This window comes from Cuculus canorus, chromosome 3 (genome assembly GCF_017976375.1).
Source record: "Cuculus canorus isolate bCucCan1 chromosome 3, bCucCan1.pri, whole genome shotgun sequence".
NCBI classification, from domain to species: Eukaryota; Metazoa; Chordata; class Aves; order Cuculiformes; family Cuculidae; genus Cuculus; species Cuculus canorus.
In genome coordinates, this window is record NC_071403.1 from 93,461,622 (window position 1) to 93,480,004 (window position 18,383).

At 39.0% G+C, this 18,383-nt stretch overlaps 1 protein-coding gene across 1 annotated transcript in view; it reads left to right on the forward strand.

Moving 5' to 3' along the window:
* USH2A (usherin) overlaps window positions 1–18,383 on the forward strand; it is a 386,799-nt gene that overhangs the window by 345,093 nt on the left and 23,323 nt on the right. Inside the window, exons 62-64 of the mRNA XM_054061157.1 lie at window positions 14,469–14,696; window positions 15,539–17,055; window positions 17,798–18,119. Coding sequence (XP_053917132.1) covers window positions 14,469–14,696; window positions 15,539–17,055; window positions 17,798–18,119 — 2,067 coding nt within the window. The remainder of the gene's footprint in view (window positions 1–14,468; window positions 14,697–15,538; window positions 17,056–17,797; window positions 18,120–18,383) is intronic.

Here is an 18,383-nt window from a genome sequence, read left to right on the forward strand (position 1 = left end):
GGTCTTTGTTGTTGCATTTCGGTTTGGTTTGGGTTTTTTTTAAGGATGGTTATTGATCTCTTGCTGAGCTGAGATTTCAGTTTTATGCCAGATAGTTTGATTAATGGGTTGGTTTCTGTAAGTGGACTGAATGGGGATAGGAAGCGCAAGCAGCTCATGCCGCCAACCCTAACTCCGTCAAGACGCATAGCTCATTATGAAACAGTTATCAAGTATACATGAAAAATTAATTGGGCTCAGTTTGATTCTGAAAAGGATCAGCTTTCTACTTGGCGGTCCCTCCAATCTTTCCAGATGTTGCACGCTAGCCCCTCGAGAAGCAGGGAAGGGAGATGTATTAATACATTGTATTGATTAGATCAAGACCCCTGACAGTTATTTGTAGAGATACCATCTGGCTGCTGTTCGAATTCCTTCACCAAAAACAGGACGTGACATGTTATTAATCTCAACTCTCTAAGTATAGACAGTTGCCTTTTCTGCTAAACCGCATTTTACCATTCTGTAGGAGATGGAGGCAGACCTGAAGGGTGCTGAAATTAAGGTTATTACACAAATTGAGCCATATGGTCCAAATATTTCAGCAAGAAAATTGCCAGGCAATAAAAATTGCTCCTGCCTTCCTAATGGTGTAAATTACAGTTTAACCATGGCTCTAATGATGTCCTTCTGCCGCGCTTAACTACTGTTACATGAAGGACATTGTTTTAAAAATATAAAAAACAAGTAAATGCCAGCAGCGTGTTTTACAATCTGTTAGTGTGTCATTAAGAACACTGTCAGAATTACATAAACATAATGGCAGGCAACCTAGCATACAAAAGAACAAGTATGGAAATAGAAAGTCTCTTGAAAACTCCTTTAGCTCTGTAATGTCAAGAGCCCTTTCCCTTCTGGAAATTTTCCAGTATGGGAAAAAGTGACTGCTTATTTATTCCAGTTCTCACACAGGCTCTGATGAAGATTTAAAACCAGAAAAAAATACTGAATATTCCAGTGCGTTTTGAATAGGTGACAGTTACACACATTACACTGTAACTGTATGTAAAGTTAACTGGCTATGAAAAAGAAAACCAAAATATGACTCTCTTTTCAAACTGAAGCGTTGTTTTAATTCTTTTGGATACTAATGGGACTTTTTGTTGCTTTCCAGACTTTTGGGAGAACTGCAGAGTATGAAAATGGTTTCAAAGCTAAAAAGCCTTGTGAATTTTACTAACAGATTTAGAAATACTAAAAAATTGTTTATTAAAAATAGCTGTAACTTCTTTGTTATTAAAACCAAAATTAAAGTAGTTATCCAGTCAGTAGATGCATTACTGACTGATTCTGGTGTATCATCTTGCAATGTGGACATTAAATTGTAAATAAATTAAGTGAATAATTAGCCAATGAGATTTCATTTCAAAAACACTCATCCAGCTCTTCAGTTTGTAAAGGAAAAACTCTGAGATGGTCATACAAAGAGGAAAATCACATAAGTTTATAATAATAAATCCTATTTGGAATATTGAGTTTGACTACTTCTACTTTAAACCACATGCAGATTTTAATAGTTTATCTATTCCAGACCATTGGTAAAATAGCCTAGCACAGCCATGTTACCATCTTGGGATCTGGCTGACTGGGTGGACATCAGTGTTTCTGGGGAGGTGCAAGTTCAGGATGGATTTTATTGTTTAACTGCAAAAACTGTATTGTATGTTTTAATCTGCTTATTTAGCATTCATCAAATAAAAACTCTTCAGTTTTAGAGAGAGAGAGATTGGTATGGGTGTAGCTCTACCAGCATCTGACAGGCTGGAAGATTTGGAAAGGACATGCTCATTGAACTGCTTTATGAGTGCCAAGAAAAACAATGAGTATAGAGAGGTTTCTACCCAGGAAGTGGAGGACTTGCTGGAAGAACCCCTGCCAAAGTTGTTACCAGATTCAGAGACTTTTTTCCCACTCTATTTGCATGTGCCATGTTGCAGTCTTTAGGGCATCAAACATCATCTGTCTTACCACTTGCTACTGCAGGCTGCTTAACTCCATCCACCAAAACTGTGTGAACTGTTTCCTCCTCCCTTCCTTTCCCTTCACAAGCCTTCCTTTCTAAGAGCACATTTAGAGACATGGTGAGTAATACAGGCAGCATGAATTAACTCCCATCCTGAGGGTCTTGTAGAAAATAACTTCTACCTTTTTCAGGCTTTTGTTAGGAACTCATTTCTACTTCCAGCTACTCTATGAGTCCTGCAGTCCTTACAATAGTCAGGACTCTGATTCAGACAGGTATTGTCCTTTAAGGGTCTTATATTACTGAGGGCTGTATAGTTATGCAGGCAAAGCCTTAGGAGACAAATACCCATCTACATTCCCACTTATGGCAACCCATGACTGGTGTGAGAGTAGCAGATGGACCTGCAGCATATTATCTTCCATCAAGTACTTTGGCTTTGCAGCTGTAAACTAATCCATGGCTGCTCTACCTTCCTTCCTTATGCTGCACATGTCTTCTAAATACTTCTGTGCCCACACTGCCCTAAAACAAAGGCAATGTTAGTGATGGGATATGGTACATCTGAATGAAACACCTGGAGTGTGTGTTGTCTTGTGTGCCCAAAGGACTCTGAGGAGTTGTATATTCGTAATAGGTAGATGAACAGAGGTACCAGTATCAATTTAACCTGCTGGGACATACAGCAAATCATCACTCATTTTGCTTCTGAATTTTGCTTGAAGTATTTTTCCAAGTCCATTTGCTGCAGTTTTTAATGCACTGATTCTTTTTTTTTCCCATCCAGTGCAGAGTTCCTAGCCTTAGCCAAATCCTCCATGCAGTGTGGAGATGCTACTCTAGTGGCTGCAAAAGTTTACAGTTGTCCCACAAATTGGAATTGCAAATTCAGATTTCATATAGCAAGAGAGTAAGAAAAGTGGACTCCTTGCAGTGATAAATTTTCTGTATTTTTGCTATAAAGAAAGCTTTACTCTGCACAAACAAAATGAATGAAACTTTGCAGAGGTCTTTTATTTCAACAGGCATTAAAAAAGAATTAGTGAGAAGTCTGGAAGACATCTTTTCTCAGATGAAGTGGAGTATTATTCTTGTCATTACGGCATCATAAAATTATTTTTTATTGTTTTCTCTTCAGGGGTTCAAGACAGATGATAATTTAGATTTTCTGTAATGCTAGTCTATGCTCGAAATGCTAGACCCATGATGTACCAATAGATCATGAGATTTATGCTATAGTTGTAGCTTAAGACAGTGACATATTTAAGTGCTGTGCTTAATGTTACTTGAAAGTCGTGGCCTAAAAAACTGAACAGAGACTCTAGGAGCATATGAGAAGAAAACCATCACATTTTCCACCAGGTAACACAATAGTCTGAGCTCTAGTTGCTTTGATGTCAAATACAGTGTTCTCTGTGAGGACAAATTGAGCTAAGAATATGTGACTTTTAAAATAGGACATTTCTGAGGCAAAAATTTGCAACTGCTCTTTAGCATACTGCATTTTTTCCATCTTTCTGGCCCTGCATAGAAGTATCACAGCACTTTCAATTGCTTTGTTAACTGTAATGATATTTGTTTTGATGGTGTTAATGGAAAATTTAAACTGTACTGATTTGAGTAACATCATCTCAGACTGAAGATCATTGTCAACATGTCGACCTATGCATGGAAATCAGGAGTCAGGGATGCTTGCTCCGATGTTGTGGGTTAAATTCTGAAGCTATTAATAGTTCAATAGTTTTCTTTTTTCTCTTTAAAAAAAAAAAAAAGAAAAAGTAATTCACCTATATGGTCTGATGCCGTGGGCTGATTACAAATATTTTCACTGGCTTCTTGGATCTTTGAGTCTTAAGTGAATTTAAGTAAAAGTCACAGCACTGAATTCGAAAGACTTACTTTAGGTGGCCAATGTAGGCTAGCCTATCTAATGTATCTTGAGAGAGAGTAAGGGTCCTCTGGAGAACTAGTGAAAACAGAAGTTAAATACCTCACTTTCTCTTTGGAGGAACCACCCTTCCTCTGCACAGAATATAAGAGAGTAACTGAGGACACTAGCTACTCAAGTTTTGTGTTTGAATATAGGAACTCCGACAACTACCCACAGAGCCCATCTTCATCTTTGAGCACTTGAATGCCTTTACAAGTATGGCCCAAAATGGCTAAATTGTAGTAATTTCTTTTTGTATTGCTCCTTTATGACATACATACATACATGCAGCTAATCAATAGATGAGATGGTAAAACCAGATGATTTACAAGTTAATATGCTGGAGTCAATAATGTGCTGTAAAGACATTTTCAAATCTGTAACCAGCACAATGTGTTTTGTACTAAGCTTAACCTGTTGACTTAGTGATCTATTTTAATTCCCCAAGTGGCTTAAATATCCAATGAGAATAAAAAAATGGAACTAAACTTGTTATACTTTTCAAGCAATAGTTCAATATCTCCATCTTTCATCTCTTCTCCAAGTAGTGCGTCTTTCTAGTGAAAAGACATGATTAAAGATTCTGTTTTATTTATGCATTAACATTTAAAAGCGAAGTTGGCCAGCTGCTTTTGCTGTTCACACTGCAGCAGATTTAGCTGTCTGCTTTACTGTGTATGTATATGAATTTAGTTTTGGTTTGACAGCATGGTAAATGGGAATGGGCAGTTTGCAGACTCTGCTTCATATGTTGTGTCAAGGTGAGTTTCGTCCCGATGATGTACCTTAAGGGGCTTAAGCTAAAGGGAATTGTAGCCATATGATCCTAGGAGGATCTGGAAGTTCATCCATCCACTGTGTTCACTTTGTTTCAAGACATTAAACTTGTAGACAGCTTCCCTTCCATTTACTTTACCAAATTCTATAATCACTCTTCCTTCTTGTCTTATTTTCAATCCTTGTCTTGGTGTGGATTCCAAGCCTCCATATGGCAATGCATAGCTGCTAGGGGACATGACAATATAGAACTCAATCTTTATTAGACCTCATTATTTTCATCAACAGTGCAGTCCATAGCAGCTACAATGGGAAAAACAACATTTGTGTTCCTCTTACTATCATTACCAGGGGCTTTTCAGGCTGCTTGTTGAGGCTTTCCACTAGCTTATACAACAAGTAGGGGCAAGGATCCCTGTAGCAATCCCCTGCTCCAAACTTATGGGAACATCCCACAAGTTCTGGAAGGAAGTTATCAGATCTCTACTGAACCTTTCAGTATTTCAATGAGAAGCTGTGCTTTGCTAAGGAATACGTTCCCAAAGTTTACGCCTACATATATGTCTAATCAGTAACGCTTGCTCATTTTCAGAAGATAGAGATGCCCTCTCTGCTGTAGCTGGAGGAAAGTTCAGCCTACCTGGATAAAAATCAGCATGCTTCTGGCCTTCTGCTAAGAGTGAGAGTGTGTACAGAATGGCACTGAGCTAATATCCTTTTCCTGGCATGGACTGTCATACTTCAAATGCACCTTTCCCAAAATGCTGCCTGTACACTTTCACTTACTGTCAGCCTGTCTATATTTGAAGACGAGGTATTTTCATATAGGAAGTCTAAAACATTAAGTGAAAGAATTAAAAACATGGTGAAGGAAAGCCTCTCAAGAGAAAGAGGTTTGTATACTTTTTGGCCCATCATTTTTTAAAATATCCAGTCCATTTTAAGGGTGACATTTTAAGGCCAGTCACATACTCAGACTAAACTTCTTTATAATGTAGCTCCAAATAAATTGTTTATGCTTACCTTTTAATATCTCTCAAATGTGATTACATACATAGCAGGCAAAGCTTGAATGAAAGCTAGAACTGTTCAGTGTAAGGTAGAGAAAAAAGAATAAAACTGTGGGAAGTAAAATCCTTCTAGTCTCCTTTAAAATGTTGCTTTTATTTTCCTTTGTGTTGTCAGAAAGAAGGGATTTGAAACTGAATTGCCTTGAGGCTGTGTTATCTTCCTTTACTTAGCAGAAGTTAGAACTGCTCTTTTTTTTGCATGCGTTGAGTGAGAGAAACCCTTCAGACTGGCTGAGGAAAGGGAATAAAATGAGATTGCATTTAACAATAATATGACACATCTATTGTACCTGTGTAAAATGGGATCTAAAACAATAATGATAGTTTCCTGAAGCTGCACACAGTAACACAGAGGGATATCCTGAGACTTAATTAATTAATGTTTGTAACACTATGTGAGATCCTATGATGAAAAGTCATATATAACTGCAAAGCCTTAATTTTATGGAGCACAACTGACATTCTGTGGCATTTTCAGGGAAACTGACGTGGGAGTTCACCTGCAATCTATGTTAAGATTCAGATTGTCCTTGTACAAGTCCCCTTAAAGACTTTCTTCAACCTTTTTTTTCTCTTTTCTTTTTCCATCACAGCTGTTGAGCTACGCAAAGGCAAAAATTGAAAATAATTGCTTTTATAGGGGAAAAATAAGGAGATTCCCCTCTTTGTTTTCCATTCACCGAAAGCATAGCCAAACACTTTTTCAAGTTATAAGGAAAATAGAAATCTTCAGATAATGTGCCCAGGTAATTTTATGATTAGATGAGAGAAGTTTTACAGTTTTCAGAGCCACTTTTCTTTACAATATCATGTAGGATGTAATTTGAAAGGAGATGAAGAAGGCAGCTGATTGCACAGATATATGTAGTCACAAATGTCGTGGAGGAGCAACGTGAAGGTTTGAAAAACAAAACTTCAAACGAAAACAAAAGCCAAAATATCTGATAATGACAGGGGTATGTTCTTTCTACAATAAAGCAAAAACTGATTGTCATAAGATACCTTAAGTTGAGGAGTTCAGGTACATAAACTATCCATTTTTATGGATAACAAAACCTTCTATAGTTTCATTACATTTGGTGTAAAATTACAGAAGCCCTTCTGTAAAACACCTACCTGCCTCTCTGGGCATTGCTAGAAAAAAAAAAAAAAGATTTGAGCTTAAGAAGGCACTGACTGCACTGATGTGACAGTCCAGAATTTTTTGTTCTGACAAAAGCATCTAACTTCATGCTGGCCATCAGCCAATATATCAAATGGAAAATACAGTTTATGGCATTAGGAAAAATATAACATTAACCCCCTAACGCTCCATATTAAGGAATCTGCCCCCTACCATTTGCAGGTTTGAGCCCTTAGGCTCTAGCTGCTGTTTCGCAACAGCAGTGTTTTCTCTTTCTTTTGCCATGCCTACAGACAATGCAGAACAAATCCATGAGAGGAACACCCTTCCTAAATGTGAACAAATAGTGGATGGAATGTTGCTGCTCAGCAGGGGCACTATGCGTGGTACTTATTTTAAATATATTCCAGGATTTCAGCTGTATGAGTGCCCCGGCCAGAGTTTGCGTGCTTGCCTTTCCTAGCTTTTTTACCTTCCCTGAAGATATTTTTCTATCCCAGATTATAAAGCTCCACCTAAAGGACTGTGTATTCCCATTTCCCTTACAATCAAGGCACACTGAACACATTGCAGGTTCTGCAATGCCTTGATGAGTTTATGCAGATTCCAGATTATGCAGTATGTGAATTTGGAACATCACAAAACCCTCCCAGCTCAGTCCTGTAAGGTTTGACATTGCTTTAATATGGCACTGGATTTCATATCCCATTAAGTCTTTGCTGACATATCTGCTCCATCCTCTCTCATTCCCATCAGCTCTCCACAAAACAAGCCCCACTCAGCTAAAGACCAGAACATACAACACATCTGCATTTTACTGAGAGTGATATAATATTGATTTTCAGAGGTATTTAAGTATTTTATCTCATGCTTTTTTGTATCTCAAATCAATAGTATTAAAATATTTTGCTTAAAATTCTGCCTATCTTACTTTGAAGAGAAACTTGGGCTAATTCTTCATATCTAGAATTTTATTGAAAGCAAAAAGGGTCATTCGGGTTAAGGGAGGATGCCAGATTTGAACTGACCAAAAACAAAGTTTGGGGAAAACATTACTGTCACGTATCTATTTTATAAAAAGAGCTTATTCTTTCCTTATCCCTCGCCTTCTCATTATGAGGAATAATAAATGTGATTTAAAGTGGGAAAAGGGGGGAGGGGGAAAGAAAGAAGGTGCAAAACTGTGGTTTATTATACAGCAGGTCTTGTGAGTGTTGTTAGAGATAAAATATTCATGTTAGGAAAACATGTTGACATCATCCTCTAGATGGTGTCTATAGCAAAATGGCAGATCATTCGTATTTTTCATTTGGTTTATTTAGTCATGCAGAAAAATCTTGTTTCTGATTTCAATATTTCTTAGTACAAATTAGACAAACACAGATGCAAATGCATTTTTGGAGAAGAGAGGATCTTGAGAAAAGCATGGAGAAAGCTGCTAACATGATGACTTTCCCTAAAGAGGGTTTTTTTAAAGTTTTACCAGCAAAAGTGGGTCAGCATTGGTGGTTTAAAAGTGTACTGCTACCAAAAGGCCAACATAGTGACTGAATGCAGCTTACTAAAAGGCTGTTGTTGAAAGGCAATTCTAAAATTCCAAAATTAAATTCAAAGTTCTTAAAATGAAACATTTTAAGAGTGAAATTTTTTTAAAAGATTTTTAAAAAACAAATTATTTTTTACACAAATTGGGAGGGAAATAAATAGCACAACACCAATTCAAGTTAAAAATGGAAATTCTGATCACCTCTAAGCAATGTAATTTCTAGTAAAATGAATAGCATTTCGGTTTCTGTTTACTTAATCTTTGCTATTTTTCAGTACTACCATGGGAATAATTTATATTATTCCAGTCCGTACTGCTACAAGAAAGGACTCAGAGATTCCTCGTGTATCTGTAACTTATATCCTTGTAAATTTGAGCAGAAGGCTTTCAGAATAGAGTACATTTTTTTAATGAAAAAAGGTCAGTGTGCATGATGTAAGCCTAAGAGGAGAGGCAACCAAAAGGACAAGTTAGGGACTGCATACAAATATGAACTCAGTGCAATTTTTAGAGTGAAAGCAGAGGCTAAGAAGCAGCCTGGAACATAAGAGTGAACATCAGCGTCAAGGTGGAAGGACTCCCAGCACTTTGCAGAAATCGCAAAGAATCTGGATTACATGAGAAACTGGATAACAGGATAATGACAAAGTTGAAGATACAGTGAGTACCTTAGTAGAACCCCAAGCATTCCCCATCACTTCTCTCACTTCTGGAGGAATTGCTTTGACTTACTTGGTGGGGAATTGGAAAATTTACATTGGAGGATGGTTGGATTAACATTCTGACTGCCAGAAGACCATAGCTTTCTCCTCCCTTATCTAGGAGAGTTCAGCATCTCTGCCTGTGTAGACAAGCGAATGTCATGCTGCATTACCATCCCATCATTTACATCTGTGGGTTATGAAAGAACAGATTTGGATCCCTGTACCACTCCTATCATTAGCGGTGGGGTAGTGTCTGATGTCACTGAATTTCATCAGAGACTCACAGAAAGAAAGACCTTTTAATTCAGACATCAAAGATACTGGCAAAATATGGATTACTGTACTAAGAAAAGATAGGGAGAGAGAAGAGCCTAACCTTAACATGACTGATGACGACTTGCTGAATTTTGATCACTGCCCCTGAAGAAGGGACAGATGCTCAAGCTGCCTGTTCAGTAGCTCTTCAGTGGTTCAGAGATTGCTGACGTGTCTGTCATGTTTTGAACTTGTGCCCTGAAACTTGGGTAACTGGGTAAGGTGGCCTGCCTTGAAAAAGGGGGAAAAGCCCAAAATGACACCACTGGAAAGTGCTGCTTCATCAGATCAATAGATTCAAAGATGACTGGGTTGTGTAGTTGTATGCCGTTTAGACATCTGTGCAGGGAGTCCACCCGCACAGAGTATTATTGACAGCTACAGATCAATGCTAATTTTTGATCATTTTCAACCTACAAACACCTCTTGACCCTGTTGCCACCTTAGGGGCGCTTCAAGTAGTCGAAAGCAATCACAGTAGGCAGTGTAAAATCATCAGACCCTTGAAGACTGCACAGCCTTGCCCATGCCTGGGAGAGGACCAAGAGGCAGCAAGGAAGACAGGCACCTTGCATTATGGATGCCACTGCCTTTGAACAGTGCAAAAGACTATGCTAATTTGTTTCCAGACTTTAAATTACTTCTGTGCTCATGAATTAAAAAATAAACAAACAAAAAAGGCAATCTGAAGCAAACCCTGACAGATACATTATTCATGATTCATGTTCTCCTATTTTATGTGTTGAAAAATGTGTTAAAACAAGATTTTATTTTAAATAACTTTTATCCTAATTTACAGTTAGGAGACTGGAATTAGCCGAGTATATTTGTTGCTGTTAACAGTTTATGTTGTCACTGGCAGCGCATGAAGCCAGTAACACAGCAGAAACAAAGGTGCAGTCCTGTCTTGAGCAGTGATGGTCCTGCCAGTGCTGTGCAAGGGAAGGGGATGAGGCTGCCAAAAGCAAAGGCTGTGTCAAAGGCTGGGCTCTGGGGCTGCAGTGCAGGGATCAGATCACAGTGACTCAACACAGCTTGCCTCAGGTGTCATTTCTGTATGTTGCAGTTTGACCCCAGCTGGCAACTAAGCACAACACAGCTGCTCGCGCACACATCCCACACACCTACCCCCTCACTGGGATATGGAGGAGAACAAAAAAAAAATATATAAAACTTGTGGCTTGAGATAAAGACAGTTTAATAGAACAGCAAAGGAAGAGAGAAGAGTGATAATAATAACAACAATAATAATAGAATATACAAAACAAATTATGCACAATACAGCTGCTCAGCACCTGCTGACTGATGCCCAGCCCGCCCCTGAGCAGCAGTCCCTGGCCTCCAACCATCTCCCCAGTTTATATACTGAGCATGACATTATATAGCATGGAATAGCCTTTTGGACAGTTTGGGTCAAGCGTCTTGGTTTTCCTTCCTCCCAGATTTTTGTGCACCTCCCCGCAGGCAAAGCTTGGGAAGCTGAAAAGTCCTGGACTTAGTATTAGCACAACTTAGCAACAACTAAAACATCAGTGTGTTATCAATTTTATTCTCATACTAAATCCAAACTGTAGCACTATACCAGATATTAAGAAGAAATTTAACTCTATCACACATGAAATCAGGACAGTAAGCTGAAACCAAGACACTGTAGTGTTTAAGAGGACAAACTTTACAGGAGGAATGTGAGCACGTACACACTTACTGTTTGCTGGATTATCCTTAATTTAATGACTGAACAAGTGAGAATGCTTCACAGTAGGCCACAGAGAAAGGAGAGCATGGTATTGTACTCCATCAGATTTCATGGTCAGCTAGTCTACAAACATCTTAATATTCACATTAAAATTTTGTTTTGTTTATTGCTTTTAATGGTAAATGAAACCTGGCCTGTTAGCAGTGTGTAAACATGGGATGTATGAGTTCATAGCTTTGCAGACAAAGACTGGGAGAATATTTCAGGAGGTGATTTTTTGCTCCTGTTCCTGTTTAAGGTTGTGTCATTGTCTCCTGAAGCCAAAGATTACAGTGCTGTCCTTTGCAAGGTGTATTTTACTATATATATTTGACCATTCCAGCAGGACAGTATTTCTAGGCTGAAAATGTCATTGGAGGACATTAAGTAATTCTTAAAATGAATCACTGAGACTGCCATCCATCCTCTTTTCAGCCTCTGCCTTCGAGCTGAGCAAATTCGCTAATGGCAACAGTAGCAGTGTGGGGGCGGGGCAGAACGTGGCTCCCTATTCTGGGAGTACATCCCCTGAGCTTGCTTCAAAACCAAACAAAACAAAAATACGTGTAAACCGTTTGCTTTTCAAGAAGAATCTGTAGGACCCAGGGATAAAAGTCATCCCTGGAAGGAATGGTTTAGCCGTCTCCAGAGAACATGATGAACTGCAGGCAAAGAAATCCCTCCATCCTTGTTTCATTTCAAAGCGTGGTGAGGACTGTAAATAATTAAATCGTGGGGTTTAGTGGGAAAATGGTAGAGAGTGATAAAAAAAATGCTGGTTTTCTGTTTAAAAACAAAAAACCAAGTGTTTTGTAGCATTGCTGTCACAAAAACCCACCTTGATGAACCAGCTGATTAGAAACGGGAGACATTGCTTTTTGTATGGTGTTTGTAATAAAGTGTTTGTGCCTTCGGAGAGCCTCTGTATAGCAGTTCAGGGACAGTAATTTAATGTTGTGTGCTCCCTTCCTCCCATCACCACCCCTGAACCACAGAATGTAAATTTTAGGCTTTTAAAAGTTCTGTTTTGAAAACCTAATAGATAACTGTCCTCATAAAAACTATTAATACAGACCACATTCAATTGTAAAACTAATTTTAATCATGTTTTGTGCCAACATAATTTCTGATGCCAGATTTTTATGCTAAGCATGAGCTTCAGTTTGAGCTCTGTTCTCAGAGCCTGCAGTTCATAATTTTCTGTTCGGCTGTATAGGGTTTTGGCTATGGCAGTTTGAACACTCCCACTTTCAAGGATCTAAGCCATATATGTTTATTAAAAGGATCTATAATGAAATCAGTTTTGTTATTTTTTTAATGGCTACCTGGAGTATGTTGGATGACAGAACGTACGTTGTTAATCATTAAGTACTCATGTTACAAAAAGTGTTTGATAGTATTGCCATCTAGGGGCTGAACTAAATTCTCCATACTGAAATAAACTGTAATTGAACAGGTGCTGCTATTGACAATATACATATGTTTTTGCTTTATAGCCCACATGCTTTCCGTGTTTCTTATGACAAAAGATATTTCTAAATGTCCCACAGCAGCCAGAGCTTTTTTATATATAATCTGTTCGAGGTGATTGCTATTTGCATTTGAGCTTATGCTTTTTTGGCAGTGATGACTGGGAATTCCTAACAAAGAATTATACTTTTTTGCATTATTAATCTTGCTAGTGTTTGTCCTGTTTAACAGAAAAAGGAATCATTTATCAGAAAAGTATGTTCATAGTCTGTACTTGTGGCATCTTCAGATTTAATATTCATAATGGTCATTCAAATGCTGTGCTATATTTATCTAAAAGACTAACTCATTGTTGTGAGGAAATAACTATTTAAATATTTATGATCTAACTTTTAATATTTAAAAAAAGAAATTAATATTTCTTTAAAATTTGTTTCTGAGTCTGATAGCTTAACAAATGTTTAAATATTAAACAATTGGAAGCGTTAGCATTTAACAACTTAATATGACTTACTGAAACAGGGAAATTGACTTCAGCTGTTTCTGCCACATGAAGGAAACAATTCTCGCACTCCCATTCTTGAGATCTATATAATTAATACAAAAGCACAAATAAAAATGAAACTAAATATATCAGTGATCAGCACATACTCTCTCTTCCTTGACCCTCTGATGAGTCTGCTTCTAAAACATGTTACTCCTGTTCTTTGTCAGCCACTGCATCTCTTGTGGCTGTTCAAATTAATACTATGGCTGTATCCCCTTCCTGCCTAGACTTGAATTTGTGATGAGGTTCGTTTTGCCTCATATCCAAGTGGAGCAGTTTCAGGTTTGTCTCAGGTGCTGTTTGGGGTAAACTGGATAAAGCCATGAGCTGCGATGCCAGTGGCCCCATCTGGCCATGGCTGATATCTGTCTGTCAGCATCCACCTGCATGCCCATGTGTTGGGCTGTGGTCTGGCACGATGGCAGGTCAGCCCCAGCCCTTTCAGCCATGGCAGAGCCCAGTGGGATTCATGAACAGCTGTGGTCCTCCGAGCCTCTCTCTCCCAGTGCAAGGGGAGTGTCAAATGCCAGGGAGAGGGTCCAGTGCCAGGAAGGGTCTAGCCCACTTGTCTATCCCCATCAGCAGCGTGTCTGCTTCTTCCAGCCTGGAGAAAGAGAGAGGATGAGGATTCTTATAAGGCAACAGGTTGCCCTGCAGTCTTCTTACCTTGTCTCATCTCAAGTGACATCTTTACAAATCAGGAAGAGACAAACCAATTTATCCTTCCTTCTCTCCTCCCCCTGCTTTTAAGGAGTTTGTTTTCATTAGAAACAAAACTGTGGTCTTGGAAATGCAACAGATTACAATGCTCTAAGTAGACAGAACAGTTCAGCATGCCTATCAAATATCACTCCTACACACAAGATGTGTGAGGGTTCCGTGTAGTCAGGCATCACTCATATACTACGGGTTTTAACTTGTGCTTAAATCCTGCAGAGTACCAAGCACTCTGATCCTCACTGAGCAAAGCTCCAACACATGCTCAATGAAACGTAGGAGCTGCTTGCTAGCTGAGCTTTGGACTGTGCAGAACTTCCCAGGAGTCAGCTCCAAAGACTCCACTGTAATGACAGAGGGTTTTTTTGAGGTTCGGCTATGGAAACCCACAAAAACTTTCTGGTAACCAGATGGGGTATTCCGCAAAGCAGTCAGAAGTGACCCAGAGCTGAGACCTCATTTTCCAAGTGACATAAATCACAGATGCTGATTACTTTTTTAACTAACTCAAACATCTGTATTCTTGCTTCAGGGAACAAAGCATCAAGCTCATTTATTTGGATTGAAACCTTTCACAACATATCATATTCATGTCATTGCTGTAAACAACGCCGGGCAGGTTTCAAGCCCTTGGACATCTGTGCGCACGTTGGAAGCTTCACCCAGTGGCCTCAGCAACTTCACTGTGGAAAAGAAAGAAAATGGCAGGGCTCTGCTACTAAAATGGTCAGAGCCCTCCCAACCCAATGGTGTGATTAAGGTAATCTTCTTCTTGACACTTGATCAAAAATGAGAAGGGAAATGCTGAATATCAAATTAAAACATTTTTGCTGAAAAGGACTCAATCAAATACATTATACTTTAAAATAAGACAGAAGACCGATGTAAGCACAAGGCACTCTGTGAGCCCTCTCTGCTTGTGATTATATTAAAATGAGTATTAACATTCTTGTGCTGCCCCATGACTGTAAGTATTCGTTTACAGTCAACTGAATTGTTTATTTGACGTATAGAAATCTGTGTGTGAAATCTGGCTTATATTAGACATGGCCAAACTTTGTTTCTAGAAAATCTGGATTTCACAGAATGTTGCTTTGAAATTTGGGACTTCTTTTAGCTCGATGGTTTCAACTGATTGTGAATCTTCACCTTTAAGGTTTGCAACTACAGGGCTTTATTTGGATTTTTTTTCTTAAGTGGTTTTCTCTAGTTAGTCTGTGAAAAGCTTTCTGCTAGCCCATGAGAACCTCACAGTGAAACTTGATAACAAATAAATATGATGAAAACTGTCACTAAGTGATTTATTACTGCATCCAAACTGAAAAAAATCACAAAAAGTGGATGCAAATATTCTTTTTGTATCAATGATCTGTTTGTGTGGTGATTGTTACTGGTAAGGAAGTAAGTTTCTTAATAATTGGCTAATAGTCCTTACCCTGTTGCAAATATTAAGGTGTCTCATCCACTCATTATTGAAAAAAAAATGATTGCTTGGAAAAAAAAAATATTGCTTTATACATATTTTTTTCCTTTTATCCTGGCTTCTGTCCTTTCTTCCCTCCCTGATTTTTTTTTCTTTTTTTTTCTTTCTTTCTTCCCCAGACCTACAATATTTTCAGTGATGATAACTTGGAGTACAGTGGTTTGTCTCGCCAGTTCCTGTTCAGGCGCCTTGAGCCATACACTCTCTATACCCTTGTACTGGAAGCTTGCAATGCAGCAGGCTGCACTCGTTCTCTACCCCAGCCAGTCCGAACAGATGAAGCAGCCCCAGTGTCTCAGATGGCACCTGTAATTCAGGCAGTGAATGCTACCAACATTGAACTGAGCTGGTTGCAGCCAATTAATCCAAATGGAAAAATAATTCGCTATGAAGTTATTCACAGATGCACAAAAGAAAATGCTGCGGGGTACAGAGCAACAACAGAGGACGAGAAAATTGTTTTCACAGAATATAACACTGAAAGCAATACATTCATATATAATGATAAAGGTTTACAGCCATGGACAAGGTATGAATACAAAATACGTACCTGGAATGCAGCGGGCTACACTGACAGTTCCTGGACAGTGGCAAAGACTAGTCAAACTGCCCCAAAAGGCCTAGCTGCCCCTAGGTTATCCTCTGTGTCAGTTAACCCTCGTAAAGTGCTTATCTCGTGGGCCCCCCCAGCACAGCCCAATGGTATTCTTCAGTCATACAGGCTGCTAAAAAATGATGTTCTCTATCCTTTCAGCTTTGATGCTGCTACTTTCAACTACACAGATGAAGACTTACTGCCATATTCATTGTACAGCTATGTGATTGTTGCTTGTACAATGGGGGGCTGCTCTACCAGCGAACCGGCTACTATACAGACACTGGAAGCAGCTCCTGCGTTGGTGGATCCACCATCTCTGCAGGCTGTCAGTGCTACTCAAATTAATGCATCTTGGGCACCTCCTCAAATACAAAATGGAGATATCACCAAGTACATATTGAAATTAAACAATGAAGAGTATCATCCCGGCAAAAGTTTGCAAATGTTGGTTTCTAATCTAGAGCCTTACACACAGTATGATTTTGCGTTGGTTGCCTGTACTGCAGGGGGCTGTACATCTAGCATATCCCAGTCAGTGATGACCATGGAGGCCCCACCATTAAATATGGAAGCTCCAAGGCTGCTTGTCATGGGCTCTGAGTCAATTGAAATCACATGGAAACTTCCAGCTAACCCCAATGGTAAAATCACAAGTTACGAGCTAAGGAGGGATGGTGTTCTTGTTTACTCAGGTCTGGAAACTCGATATCTTGATTTCACCCTAATGCCAGGCATGGAGTACAGCTACACTGTCAGTGCAAATAACAGTCAAGGCAGTGTGACCAGCCCATCAGCTCAGATAAAAACCAACCCCTCTGCCCCATCTGGGATGTTGCCTCCTAGGTTGCAGGCATGGTCTTCAAAGGAGATTTTGGTGGCCTGGGATCCTCCTGTCAAAGTAAATGGTGACATTAGAAATTACACAATCTCAATCCACAAGCCTGCTGAAACAGGAAAGAAAACCGTTGACTTTAACACATCTCATGTTTCCTTTATGAGACGGTCATACATAGTGGCAGAACTGCAACCCTACAGTAGGTAAGTCTGGAAGACCTCATTTATCGAATGAATTCTGCAAAGTGAATCTGTGGGCTGGCAGATTGCTTAATCATCTCATTTAAACAGATAGTCAGACCCATGGGGTTTTGTTTCCTAAAACAAAATCAGGATTTTTTAAGTTTATAGTAATGCCACCTATATATCATCTTGATGAAGTGCATAGAGTTAACTCGGATGGTAATTACTACAAGAGGTAATTCAGCACTCTGCTTTAAACTCCAAAACCTGCAATCTTGTACTTGTGTATCTTCTGCAAGGTGTCTGCACTCCAGAATAAATAAGGCTTTAGATAACAAAGTTCAGAGTGGGGAGACCAAAGACCTGTTAGGTAGCCCATTCACAGTGTAGCTCACCTAAGATAATGGAGTCACACCAGCAACTTGCTCATACCTTGAAGCTGACTTAAGTTTAAGTGACAGCTCAAACATAAGAAAGGGTACCAGATCATTTTGATTCTTAAATGATTTTGATCACTTAATTCCTGGAGATGTTAATGCTGTTCTGAAAAAAAAATCACCCACAAATCAAAACCCAGAAGACAACATTCTTCATTTTTGTTATGCAAGCATGTAAATCTGTGTTCATACAAACTGGTTTTTTAATTAAAATATTACAAAGACCAAGAGAAATTACCACCCCCTGCCCCATGTATATTTGATTCAGATCTCATGGACAGTTTTCAGTGTTTTAATCACTTAATTCCGGATTTACTTTCCCAAAGGTATGAAGTACAGATCCAAGCTTGCACAGAACTGGGTTGTGCCTCCAGTGAGTGGGCGTCAGTACAGACACTGGAGTCACCCCCGGCAGTTCAGCCTGCCCCTCTCATCGAAATACAGACCAGAGACAGTGGCTTCCAATCAACGTCTTCCATCCTATGGACTGGCCCACAGCAGCCAAATGGGAAAATTTTATACTATGAACTTTACAGAAGGCAAACAAATCAAGCGCACATAAATTTAGACCTCACACTTGTTTACAACGGTTCTTCAACATCCTTCAGAGATGACAAGTTGCTGCCTTACACAGAATACGAATATCAGGTGGGAATTGAAGTCATTTAGCAGCACTGATTATGATTTCTGTACGCTTTGAGAACCTTGCTTTACACTTACAATGAACAAACACATCTCTTTTCTAATGTTAATGGTGTTGTAATACCTGAATGATTATTGTTAATGTATTTTAAATAGTTGAGAAGCTGAAAATAATTTTGAACAAGCAATACATTCATTCAGCAGTCATTTTTCTTTAGCTCAGTCATAAGTGCCTGTGTATCTTGTATGCTGTTTGTGTACTCTCCAGAG